The following is a 14,118-nucleotide window of genomic DNA, read 5'->3' on the forward strand; positions in this document are numbered from 1 at the left end:
CCAAGTCCATCTCAATAGGATCGATTTTAACAACTAATTTCCAAGGGCTTTTGATTGCCCAGGGGTTTATACATTTCACCCAAAATGGAGGCTTGTTTAGGGATTCGAAAAACACAAAAGGGTCGATTCACCCACACCCACAGAAGCAGAAGAAAATACACAAGAAGATAAAGGGAACCAGATCACAGGGAAGAGAGAGAGTACCTTCGAAGAGTCATTTCACCCACACCCACAGAGCTCTGACCCATCCACAACACCGTGAACTGGTTTCGATTGCAAATGACCTCCAAAGAAGAAGATGTGATGTTGTGTTTCTCCAAAGAAGACGGTAGAAGAAGACGAAGAAGAAGACTAGTTTCGTTTAGAGCACAAAATCATGGATTTATGTTTTAAAGGTCAAATCCCACAAATACCCCTCGTACTTAAAACGGACGCTTGTTTCTCCGACTTTTTTAAAGAAGTGTTTTTGCCAAGTGAGAAACACCAATTTGGTGTTTTGCAAATGTGTCTTAAAAGTGTGCCAAATGTCCGGTTCGTTTCAAAAAAATGAAAAAACAAACCGGACTTACCATATAGTTTTTAACTTGTTTCTATTAAAAAAAAACGAAAAAACACTAAAAACACTAAAAAAGAACGTTACCGTACAAAGCCCAAGTTAACAGAAAATACTGATTCTAAAAATACGGGCATTACAAGGCCAGTTCTACATAGGCCATGCAAGATATTCGAGCTAACTCAAAATAATTTTAAAAGGGGGAAAAATACTTTTAGATATCATTTTTTAGACTCAAAGTTGATTGTGTGAGTCCTTACATTTTTGTTTACGTAAAGGATGACCATGCAAATATGGATTTAGAGGATCACTTGTTTTTTCTAACATCTAATGACAGTTAATATAGAACACCTTGTATTTAATACGTGATTCAGGCCATGATAGTTGAATAATCTATGCAAGAAAATTATGTTATTAAAAATAGGAGGTAGAAAAATATATTGTGGCTCTTGAGTTGTCCTATAAAATGTTGACAAGTGTTTGTGTTGAAAGTTGAATTAGTGATGAAGCTTGAAAATAAATTTAACTTTTTTAATTTCTTCACATATCGTCTTGTATGTCATGCACCCTAATGAGATGACGGACCTCGGTGCAATGATAAGGTTGCTCCATTAGAATCTAGTGATTATAGATTCGAGTTTAAAATAACCTCTCTGTGAAGCAGGGGTAAGGTTGTATACATTATGACCCTTCCCAGGCCCTACGATGACAGATGCATCGTGCATTGGATACACCTTTGTTTTTTTTATGTCATTCTCCTTCTGAAACTGTTCTTTCTTCCTTAAGCCTAAGCTGTACGTGATGAGGTTTATCACAACATGTTCCACACATGAAAGGGAAAAAAATAAAAAATAAATAAAAATAAAATCATCAAAGTGAACAATAGATGTTATTTGCTTGCTTCAAGCAAACTGACACATTTTTCATTTTGTCACCAATGTGCAACGTCTTGGTATACCCTTTCACAAGAAATAAAATAAAAATAAAGAAATAAATGAATAACTAAAATCTGACAAGGACTTGCTCTCTTATGTGTGTGTGTATATATATATATACATATATGTTCTACTATTCTTAAGCTCTCTTCAGTACGTAAAAAATGGCTCAGTTCACTGGGGACGATGATGAAATTGAGTCATTGCGAATCGAGTTAACAGAGATCGCTAGGAGCATGCGGAGGTCATTCCAAAGTTTTCGGAGCAATGGAAGAACAAGTTCTGCAATGGGAGATCTTGATGATCACTATAATGATTCTGATGTTGGAGCTGCTGCTGTTGAGTATTACGAACAGTGGGCAGCGATTGAGAGATTGCCCACTTATGAAAGAACCAGATTATCCTTGTTTGATAATTATGATGATGATGATGATGATCATGATCAGAAAGGAAGTGGAGATGGAAAACGAGTGGTTGATGTTAGAAAGCTTAAAGCTCCAGAACGACGTGTGTTCATATCAAAGCTTATCAAGAACGTTGAGAATGATAATCTCCGTTTGTTGCAGAAACTTAGAGATAGAATTGACAGGTAACTAAAGACTTCTTCCTTATTTTCTTCTTCTTAATTTAGAATACACAAAACTGCACGTAAATTCTTCTTCTTCAAAACCCATATAATATGGTCTATACTGTGGTGAGCGTAAGTGAACAACTCACAGTCATTCAGATGGAATCTATTCTATGGGAATGTTCCATCTGAACAGCTATGAATCGTTCACATACGCTCACGTACGTGAATGCATATATAGTTAGTAAAATATTTACCAATATAATTAATAAAATTAAGTTGAAAAGTTGTCAAATCAGATTAATCAATGGGTGTATACGGGATCCCGGATCAGGTCGACGTAGATGGATCGTCCTTGGGATCCGATCTCCACCCACATGGAATCCAGGGGAACCGCAGAGGTGCATAGATCCTAAGTGATAAAAGAAAGAAAATGAGTACTTCTTTCTTTTCTGATTACCTTCCTCACGTATGTATAAGATTGAATCCATTCGATTAAAGGCTTTGTGCATATAGGATTCATAGGAGATCGTTGTTGGAGAGAACAACGACACCTTTTCACAATCTTGGAATCGCCCCCTCCCCCCCCTTTGACATATTCTTTGGGGATAAATATGAGCTTTGGATCCTCTACTATCAAGCTGTCCAGTAGGACCCTACTGCCAAGACACAACAAGGCGAGGAATGGCCGCCTTACCCCTGCCCGAGCGCCTTGCCCGAGTGGGGGTAAGATGGTCATTTACTGCCTTGCTGTGTCTTGGCAGTAGGGTCTGCCAAGCGGTTCGGCAGTAGATGATCTGAATCCAGAGATGAATCCGATAGGACATGCATGCATTTGGACTGGAATTTGACTAGAGATGGATGGAGGGAAAAATATGGACCCAACAATGTCTTACGTATGATCATTTGTGAATCTTCAACTATATTATATTTCGCAATTGTTTCAAATGTCAACTTCGAATTCAGTTATATGCTCTCCTATCTAAGGGCATGACCTCCATGTCATAGAATCGTGGTATACTATAGATCGATGGACTTTATACATATATGACAAACAATAGATACTATATATAATACATGTGAGAGAAAGAACGCTGTCAGGCTATGTAATGTAAGCTAGCGCCTCCTTGTGTCTTTCTCTTCCTTTTCTCTCCTATAAAATGACATATCTGTCTCTATTGTGGGAGGATAGAGATAGACACAAGAAAGCGTTAGTGTATACTATGCAGCTCGTGTTTTCTCCCAATGCATATGTAGAGGAAAATTTGAGTATCTAGAAGATTAGTGTAATTTTTAAAGTTCAAAAATTGTCATAGCAGAGTCAATGGTAGTTGGGTGGCTCATATCATAAAGGATCTAAAATCATTTTCACTAGTCAATTTCAACCAATAAGATGAGTATGTAAAAAAATAATCATGAGGTTGAAATTAATGTTACAAAAATATGATAAACTTCCATTATATGATATTAGAGGTTAGTGGCATTGTTCTAATTAATTTCTACTATTTTATACACATTTTTACCATATATAGGCAATAACACACTCATTGTGGTTGAGTTTTTTTTTTTTCAAACAATTTGGTTGAAATTTGATTTCTTTTTTTGGTAAACTGATTGAAATTTAATTGTGAAACCTCTAAAGTTCACTAGCTTAATGTTAGAGCAAAGCCTACTAAATAATATAACTCACATATATTTGTTGGGCTAGAAATCGTTGTCTGGTCGCGTGGCTCCAATGCCAATGCGGGGGCCAATGAGAACGTGCACAGGGGCATCAATATCAGTGGTTTTTTTTATTTCATAGGTACAAGATGGTAATTTCACTTGCTCTTGTGTCTAGGCGTAAGGAGCACGTGATGAAACATAGTTCAATTTCCCATATTTGTTTTAGGGAGAAAGAACGCTGCCCGATTGTGCCAAACATGCTGCCCCCTGCATCCTGACACAGGGGTGTGTGAAATGATCGCCACACCCCTGATCATTTTTGGGGTTCCAAGGGGTGTGGCGGTCATTTCACGTGCACTTGTGTTAGGGCACAAGGGCGGCGTGGGCTGCTCTCTTACCCTTTGTTTTGATGATATATATCACCAAAAATGTCTAAACTTCAAATTGAGTTTGCCCAGCCTAAGCTAATTGCAACCTGGAAAACCAACTTATGTAATCTTTGTTTCATTAATTTTTAGGGAGAAAGAATGCCACCCGGTTGCGCCAGACATGCTGGCCCTGCGCCCTGAGATAGGGGCACGCAAAATGACCTTCACACCTCTGGTCATTTTTGAGGTTTCAAGGGGTGCGATAGTCATTTCATGCGCCATTGTGTCAGAGAATAACGTGGTCTGCACCATGTGAACGGGTGGCATTCTCTTTCCCTAATTTCTGTTATTTATTATTCATATTGGATTCTATTTCTCTTGAAGATTAAATAAAAAAGAAGAAACTCAAAGTATTAAATAGTTAAAAGGAAAATCCCGCTTAATTATGTACTTAGTAGCCATTAGAAGAAATGATCTCATAATTCCATTGTCTTATTTGAACTCATCAATTGGCATCTTGGTGAGTACCCTCTGAAAAACAAAAATTCTTGGGCAATGGAAACCCTGTAAAATAGGGGAGATAAAAATAAGCGAGAATGTTCTTTGTGCTGCAGCGCAGGCTGCGCCCTGAATTTGAAACTTGACATATAGTTTGTCCACTTCATGTCACTGTTGACCCAACGGTCAAAACTATCACAGGGTAAAATTTTGTGGTCTCTCTCTTTAGAGAAGCTTAACTTGTTGCGGCCGCAAAATAATATTTTACCCAAGGACCCAGTTTTTATGCATGACCCGTACATTGTCGTGTCTTTCAACCGTTAAATGGGGTGGGGGTTAAAAGTGTAATAGCACATCTCCTTTCTCCCCCATCCAATAGTTGAAGGCAAAATCGTGTGCATAAACTATCGTACATAAAACCTTTTGCATTTACCCAATCATTAGAACATTTAACTTGTTTGAAATTTTTTATTGGCAAAAGGTTTTGTGCATGGCTGTGCGTGATGCACCGCCATACACACAACCGTTAGATGGGGGATGAGGGTCTAGGGTGCACCCCTTCACCTTCATCCAACGGCTGTATGCATGATCCTGCACCATGCACCACAGTGCATAAAACCTCTTCTTTCTATGTTTTTAACAAAATATATTCTTATTCAATTTCAATAAAAATAGAATATTGGAAACAACGGATGATATAAGCAAAGCAACGCATATGGTTTTTTTTTTTTTTTAATTTTAATATTAAGAAACGCATATGGTTTCATGCATGTATATTACGGTTAAAGTATGTGAAACTTGACAAACACATCTAAGTGAAGTGGGACCCATTAATTGGGGGTGATTCATGCATCACCCTCAGTTTCATACGTATAAATGGCTCAACTTGTCGTCACCCGGTTTGGTTTTTTATTTTAGACCTGCATATCCGGGTCAACTTATTTCTTAGCTACGACCGATAAGGCCAGTGGAAAATGTCCAAAAGCGACCAACCCCATGAGACCCAGATCAATGTTGGATCCATACCAGGGGATAAACAGAGATGATCATGTTTTATTAAGTAGAACCTTTTCTATTGAATTAGTGGAGGTTTTGCTTGGTGTAATCACGGTCGGTTATATTGAGTTTGGCATTAAGATAACTTTGCCCTTCAACCCGAAAGTGGTACAATAGGGGTATTTTGAGTAATGGTAAAATTAGCTACATTAATGGGTTTTGTCTTACCTAAAATAGGTTTTTATCTCATATGTCACAAGACGATAATGATAGATTTTTCTCCTCTCCCAATACACTTAAAAATCTGAGTATAAAAACATGAGCAGTGACACCTTTTTATCCTTTCAAATGTTGGGTAGACAGTTGGATTCTTAAGTATGGTACACTGGGCAATCCGACAATGACTTATTATCACCCCCTTGTTAGTTGTTACATGGAGATTTAAACCTAGGAAAAAGGCTGGGCACATCACTAGGTGTCCCACATGTGTCATCTTTTTTTTAATTTCCCAGTTTAGAAAATAGCATTTTACTCTCTTGTGCCCAGCCCTATGATTGGTGCATGTTGTTAGCTTACAAAAAGGTGGCAGCATGCCCAACCCTTTCTTAAATATATTATTATATAGAAAAAAAGAAAAGAAAAAGAATAGGGTAGAACTTAGAGCATACTCAAAAGCTATGCATAGCCCAATCATGAAGCTTGACCTAACCTCGGCTGGGAAATCTCAATCCAAGCTCACCTTGGCCCGGCCTGAAATGCCCATCTTGAAATGTTTTAATGTAATTAGTAATGGGGAATGTAAAATTTCAATGTTATAAATATGGTAAAAAGAAGGCTTCTAGGCTGTATGGTGCCTGCACCCTTATATAGGAAAGGCGAATAACCACCATGCCCCCTGTGAAATGAAAAATCTCACCCCTATTGGATGCCCTAGTGCGAGCTCTTTTCGGTCTCTACGCTGGTGTAGGGGCCACACAACAACCCCTCTCCATATAAATATATATGAATGAAGCATACCTTGCAAGTCAGGCTTAGGTTGGGCCATGAGGACTCGAGACTTAACCTTACCCAACCTGGCCAACCTTGAACGGGAACATTTTAACCCTAGTTCAATTCGTCTAGAAACAATCGAATGGGGTTTTGGCTTGTTGGATCCAAGCTACATCCTTAAACATGAGAATTGACATCCAATTTAAAATTTAAGGAAGAGCTTCCCCGCCACTAGTGTGGGGGAGGTGGGAATCTCCCATGCCACACCAATGGTGGCGTGTAGAACAATATCATCTACATGGGGTCTACATGCTCAAGGGAGGAGAGACAAATAATAAAAAAAAAAAATCTATTATGAGAGGGTGTACAGTATTTTAACTGCATAGAAATTTTTTTTTTTTTTTTATTATTACAAACCACAAGTCAATCACAAAAGTTTAAGTGCTGCACGGGAAACTATGATGTGGAGTATGATCAGCTTGTACCTGGTCCAAATCCAACCAATTTTGGCTATTGTCCTTAGCCATTTTCATGAGTGGTCAACCTCAAGTTAGCCTTGTCTAGTATCACTTTGCAAGTTCCAATTTGATTAGTATAATTATACTAAAAAATAAAATGGAAAAAGATCTTTGCCAAGTTGCATGGTGCCTGCGCTTAGACACAGCCGGTGAAAAGGTCTCGCCCCTGTAAAATATGAAAATCCCACCTTTGTTGATGTCATGCCCATGCTCTCATTAGCCCCATGCAAGTGCAGGGGCCACACAACCTGCCAACGATCCCCCACTCTTAATAAAATATGTAGTTCAAGATTTATGAAAATTGACCATATCTGTGTTTTGTAGGGTCGCTGTAAAATTGCCCACCGTAGAAGTGAGGTATAAGAACTTAAGTGTTGAAGCAGAGTGTGAAGTAGTTCATGGCAAGCCACTCCCAACTTTATGGAACTCTTTTAGAAGCACAGTTAATGTAAGTATCATCATCATCTAAGAATAATTTTATAGTTCTAGTGATTTTGTTGACATCCCATTTAAGGTTTCCCATCTTCACTCTTAAGGTGTCCCTACCCTTTGTTTTATTTTTAAAAGTTATTTAATGCAATACTTAAGGAAGATGTCAAAAAAGGGATTTTGAAAAGTTGAAAGTCATTTAATGCAACATTTAATGAGGTTCTTATGTGAAATGATAGATTTATCCTCTTTGAAAAAACTATATTAAATGTTTCTTAGGAATAAGAGAAGAGGCAATTAAATGAAGTAGTTAGATTGTAAATAGGGGGTGAAATAGGATTGGATTGGACTGGGCTTTTTAAACCCCTTGTTCAACCCTGAGTCCCTTTAGTCCAACCTTAGCCCAACCTGGCCCACAGGTCGGGTTGAGATATAGCCCTGCCTTTGTTTTGTATGGCATATTATATGATATGATTTGTTATATGCCATTTGGACCTTGAGTACGGTGAGAGTAGAGCTGGGATCCCATTCTCGTAGGAGAATGGGTGTGAGATGCAATTCAAGGGCCTACCGGCCATCAACTCCATCAGGGCCCCACAAGGAGGCAATGAGAGGACCCACAAGGGGTCAAATATGGTACCCATAGGCTCCAATTCTTGGAAAGCAAATAAATGTGGACTAGATGTCGCTAAGGAGACTTGAACCACCGATCAAGCTCTTGACGCAGTTCTCCCAAAGGAGTAGCGAACCACCAAGGCAAGCCCTGGATCGACAGAGTGTGGCATTTTATTATAATATGATTTGTTATATGACATTTTATATCCAACAACCATGATTTATTATATGACATTTTAATATACAACATATTTATTATAATACACAGGGTTAGGTTGGGTCGGGGCAGGTCTGGCCTAAACCCCAGCCCAACCCTAGGGGTTTTAATTTAAACCCAAGCCCAACCCAGTCCAATCCTGCCAGGGCCTAACAAATCTTAGACCTAGCCCGACCCTAACAAGGTTTTCCTAAGCCCGGCCTAGGATCAAGGTCTCAACCCAAGCCCGGCCCTGCTCTGCCTGGGCCAAGAAAACACTAAACCCAGCCCAGCCATGTCCGAGCTCAGGACAGGTCAGGGCGGGCTCGGGCTGGAAGTATTTTTTTGACACCCCTAGAATTGAGGGATTGCTAAGATGGCCAGGACATATCCGAGTCGACTCTCCGTTCCCATCTTTGAACTCGACTATTACCAAGGTTTAAAAATATGGAGTCAACTTCCATTGATTCTAATTCGAATTGAATCAGGATCGACTGGTAAGTTGTAGACACGGCTCTAAAAACCGGGATTGGGGATCGGTCATGGTTGATTTTGAATTGGTCCGATCCAACTCAATTTCGTGGTGAAAATGGGATCGATCTTGAAATCGGGAATCAGTTCAAGATTTGGTCCGATCCAACTGAAAGTACAGAGAAAATGATTAGGAATCGACTGGACAAGCCGGATGTGGCATTTGGAGGAAACAAACAATATGACTGGTTTCACCATTGATAATACCATGCTAAAACAGTTAGAGAGTGTGGCAAGAGAACTACCCGCATTTTGGAGCAGAGAGAATTCTCCTGGTTTCACCATTAATGCCCCTCCTAATGGGTAGATTAAGAAGGAGACCTCAAGCCAAAGTGACTACGTATGTTCAGCACAAACCCTTGTGGGTGAGACTCTGAACTGAACACTCTCTTCACTTATTTTAAGGAAACTGGAAGTATTTTAGCATTCGACTTTTTATGAGATATCTCCTCCTCAAATGTTAGGACTGTTTAGGACTCTTTTCATGAGTTATTTAACCTCAAATTCATGGTCTCCTCTGACTTCTAGGACTCTTTTCATGAGATATTAACCTCAAATCTCCCCTCAGATTTTAGGACTGTTGTCATGGCCTCCTCTGACTTTTGAGGACTGTTTCCATGAGATATTTTATGGCATTATGAAATATGGCTATGTTAAGTAACTAAGCTACTTTCTTGGTTGCTAAACTTATGTTTTCTAAACATCCTTTCAGTGTTCTTCTATTTCTTACATATTTGGGCTTTTTATTGGACAGGACTTTACAAAGCTGTTTGGTTCAAAGTCTCAGATAGCCAAGATTAGCATTCTCAAGGATGTCAGAGGTGTCATCAAGCCTAGCAGGTAGGAAATAAAAAGTTCGAAGAACTTAAAAATTTAAAATTCATTTAGTCTAGAGAGTAATTCAAGGTGGGATCAGCACCCATTTAGTCACTTCTCCCCTCCCCCATCTTTGCTCTTGTTATCGAAAATGATGATCCGTACGTAATGCTCTACTCTTTGATGTATTGTGCATTAGACTATATGTACATCATGCATCAGGTATCCTGATAATCATTGTCAACAAATAGCCTGGCCATCCTAGCTGAACATCCAAATTGGATGACCTCATGAGGATTGGAAAAATACAATAATCATTTTTCTGACAAATGATTCGATGTTTAGCATTTTGAATTTATTTTAAACATGAAGTGCAAAATCAATGGATGATTAAGTTTAACCATTTGAAGCTATATTTGCTTGAAGAGATCTTTTGGTTTAAATCAGTTATATTTTTAACCCCACTGTGGTGTTGCGTTTAAGTATAATTCTTCAATATAAATGACATTATGTTACCCCCAAAACATAAAATACAGTTTACTTACAATTTTCTTCTTACTAAATAAAGCTTGCCTTAAGATATATTGTGGTTCCTAAAATTTAAAAAGCTATGGAGGGGAATCCTTCTTAAATTCTTCTCTGTTTTGGAAAGTTTTGAGATAATAAACAAGTTAAGGTTTACTTACATAGACTTTTCTGTGTTACAGGATGACTCTACTACTTGGTCCTCCAGGATGTGGAAAAACCACACTGATGTTGGCTCTATCAGGGAAACTAAACCAATCTCTCAAGGTTTTTATATACACTGTCTTTTATCAAAACCTGGTGACATTCCAATTCAAAGCATGCAAATTCACATTTATTATACGACAAGATATGATTGTCAGAACAAATCTATGTCACAAAGAACAGCTCAGTGGTTTATAGACTGAAACTTTAAATGGATAGCCAGGTAGACTTAGTCTTGTTGAATTCATGCTTTCCATATAACGATTGATTCATTTGGTTTACACATCTTGTTAAACCTTGCAAAGAAATATTTAATTACATATATTAGGCACAGCTGATTCATGCCTCCATACGCTTGAGTATGGTGGTTGGGTTGTATTCCAGCACTAAACTGTTGAAGCGTTCAAAGAAGTTTTGAGAAAATTCTAATATTAAATGAAAAAAAAAAGATTTCCTTTCATGTACGAAAACGGTTTTGGGTTGGAGGGATATCGAAATGTTGTCAGTTTTATTATTGGTGAGATAGTATTAATCGACATTATATATTTTTTGAAACAATTTTTAATTATGCTGTTGCTTTGTTTGAAGTTATGCTTATGTCGTGGTATTTTAATCCTTTATCCCAGCATAATAAGATTGTTTTAATGCAATCTCTAGGTTACTGGAGAGATCTCTTATAATGGTCACAGCCTGGAAGAGTTTGTTCCCCAAAAAACATCAGCTTATATAAGCCAACATGATCTGCACATAGCTGAGATGACTGTGAGGGAAACACTTGACTTTTCTGCATGTTGTCAGGGTGTTGGAAGTCGAGCAGGTAGGTTTTCTTTGGGCCTTCTTTAATTGGATATCGTTGCAAGTTCTTTATCTGTTTGAATTCACAAATTATATTATCTTGTTCATCAATGTATATGAAGAGATTATGATGGATGTTAGTAGAAGGGAGAAGCAAGCTGGAATCCTTCCAGATCCAGATGTTGATACTTATATGAAGGTATTAGCACCACTATTTTCCCCGTCCTTATTGTTGTGCTTGATAATAGGTATACTACCCTGATTTAAACTATATAATATTACACGAGTACAAAATGTTTTTCCTAGTCTTTATTACAACAAAATCTTTCCTACATTACATATGAAACAAATGGATTTCAAGTGAGAGAGAGGGAAGAGAAAATAACTGTCAACGATAGGTGAACTAATGAGAGGGAAGAGAGAAATTCTTTCCTAAAAAATAGGATATGAAGCTAGAACAATGGATAGGAGAGAGAGAGAGAGAAATGAAGGCTGTCGATTAGAAGAGTAACGGAGCAATAGTAGGACTTAAAGAAATGGATGAGAATAGGGGGAAGCCTTACAGTAGGGTACGAGAGAGAACCTATTCACCGTATGGAGTACAATGCTTATATATAGAAAACAGGGAAACTAGTATCCTAACTAATATATAATATAAACTTTCCTAACTAGAGTTCTTGGACAGATAAACTAGTAACCTAATAACAAGCAACTTGGCCCAAGTACCGAATTGGGAGCGAGCCAATCTGAAATCCTAAAATACTTCTGAGAGTGCTCTTCAAATCTTCAGAGATACCAGTCAAGAACATCAAAGACTTAGAGTTGTTGATTCCTAGTCCAGATAAGATTGCAAATGACTCCAGAGTTTCCTTGACTGCCACCAATGAGGACGGGGAAGCCTTGGTCATTTCTGAATTTCCTTCTTTTCAGATTACTTCAATCTCCTAATTTTTCCTCTTCCTAGACTATTTGATACTCTGATTCTCCTCCTCTTTGCTTTATTGATTTCTCACTCTTTTTTTTGTACTCTGAAACTTCCATGTTTTTTCTGATCATATCCTTCCACTGATATCTCTCTCCCTAGTAGCATCAATCATACCCCGTTCTCTTTTTCCGGATTTTTCCATATAGCCATAATTTTAGGATCATATCGTCTGGGCCATTACCCACAGGCTATTCAATCCCATGCCTGCATCATATTGCACCTAACTCCTCATAGGTGGCCAGGGGCTAATGTAATACTAGAACCTGAATAGGTCTAATCCCAAGCAGGATCAAATAAAAAATCTCCAAAGAACAAGAAATAGAGCAATGGGATCTCAAATTTGGTTGGAGAAGAATGATGTGATCTCAACAGATAACCAAAAGAAAAAATCCCACCAAATTAATAACCTGATGAAGCAGCAATTGAGAATAAATAATCTCTTGAATAAAGAGAAGTCAATCAGAATAGAGAGAAACAGAGTGAGCAACACCTAGGGTTTTGAGAAACCCTAGGTTATTCGGTTGATGGAGATGTACTTGGCAGGCTGGCAGCAATGATGTTGATGTAGTAATCTTCAAGAAATCAATGTGACAATCAGTTGAAAGAAATCCCAAAAGCTTGTAACACTCTTGAACTCGATTTGACTGAAACTAGGATTTGGAATCAAGAACCGATGGAAGGGGATGGGGGAAGGGAATAGGGAAAGGTGGGGTTGGCTATCTCAGCTTGGGCATCTCACCCATCCTATCTCAGGATTTTTCACAGAGGCTCAAGCCAATATTTCATTAATTAAATTCGTGTACAATGCTGAATTTTTTTCCTGTCCTGTTCCCTGCCCGGTACAGTGGTCCAGTTCCTCTCATAGGGAGGTGGAAATGATGTTTTAACCTCCCTCGGGCAGTGTGTTCGGGCAGGGGGTTAGGTCGTCATTTCTCGCCCCCTATGAGAGGAACTGGACTACTGTACCGGGCAAGGAACAGGAGCAATGCTGGCCTCCCTTACAAACTTATATAGAAGACTCAAAAATAGACTGACACTAAAAAGGAAAGGCCTAACCCTATCCTTAACTAATAAGGTAACCTAAATTGACTAGAAAAGTGAAATAATAAAGGTAATAGACTCAAAACAGGACTCCAACTAAACCATTGAATTAAATCCCGTTTTCCTATTATCTACCCATATTTTAGGCTCATTAAAGGGGCCAATTACAGAATAAACCCATGGGATCAAAAGCCCAACACATATATAACACAAACCAAAGCTTATTTCCACTAAAATAAGCCCTCTAAGTGACTTATCTACATTAATTCTCCCCTGCTTGAAAAAAATTCGTCCTCAAATTTTGCAAAATGGAGGAATCAACTTTTTGTGGTGAATATCCATCTTCAAACTATAACAGTACTCAGGTAGCTCGTGAATGTTAGGAATGTAGTCTTCAAGTCATGGAATTTTTTCTTCAAGAACTCTGGTGGCATGACGAACTCTATGTGCTCGGCTTCTAGATCAACAGTCATGTCCATGGGGTCTTCTACAATTGTTTCTTCAACCTTCTTTGCTTTAAACTCTTCAATGTATGCCTCGACATTCGAAATGTCAAGGACTGACTATTCCATGACGACATAAATTGCTGGAACTTCAACGTTAACGTCATAGATGTCAGTGTTATTATCTAGGGTGTCTTCACACTCTTCTCCTTTAAGGGCAGCATTAGCACCCCATTCATCTCCAAGTTGTGGTTCACACACTAACATCTCTGGAATGGATTCAATGGCTGTGATCACTGAGTTTACCTTCCCTCTTTGCGGGCAGAATTTTGCATAGTGACCATCACCTGACTGTGGAGTGAATCTCTGTGGGGCAGCCTTAAGTAGATCTTCAGCATCCATAGCCTTTTCTTGTTGCTCTTCCATCTTCAAAACTTCAGTGGCTGC

The 14,118-nt window shown here is 38.5% G+C and overlaps 2 protein-coding genes across 2 annotated transcripts in view; both read left to right on the forward strand.

Annotated features, from left to right (window-relative positions):
- Positions 1–1,652: 1,652 nt before the first annotated feature.
- On the forward strand, positions 1,653–9,706 carry LOC122639202 (pleiotropic drug resistance protein 3-like). Its single transcript, XM_043832024.1, has 3 exons — positions 1,653–2,077; positions 7,416–7,539; positions 9,575–9,706. The coding sequence occupies exons 1-3, from the start codon at positions 1,653–1,655 to the stop codon at positions 9,704–9,706; spliced, it is 681 nt and encodes a 226-aa protein (XP_043687959.1).
- Positions 7,445–14,118, forward strand: part of LOC122638537 (pleiotropic drug resistance protein 3-like) — a 28,551-nt gene continuing 21,877 nt past the window's right edge. The window contains exons 1-5 of the mRNA XM_043831374.1: positions 7,445–7,539; positions 9,617–9,702; positions 10,386–10,470; positions 11,065–11,224; positions 11,325–11,401. Coding sequence (XP_043687309.1) covers positions 10,387–10,470; positions 11,065–11,224; positions 11,325–11,401 — 321 coding nt within the window. The 5' untranslated portion in view covers positions 7,445–7,539; positions 9,617–9,702; position 10,386. The remainder of the gene's footprint in view (positions 7,540–9,616; positions 9,703–10,385; positions 10,471–11,064; positions 11,225–11,324; positions 11,402–14,118) is intronic.

The sequence above is a fragment of the Telopea speciosissima genome, chromosome 9 (genome assembly GCF_018873765.1).
Source record: "Telopea speciosissima isolate NSW1024214 ecotype Mountain lineage chromosome 9, Tspe_v1, whole genome shotgun sequence".
Classification (NCBI taxonomy): domain Eukaryota; kingdom Viridiplantae; phylum Streptophyta; class Magnoliopsida; order Proteales; family Proteaceae; genus Telopea; species Telopea speciosissima.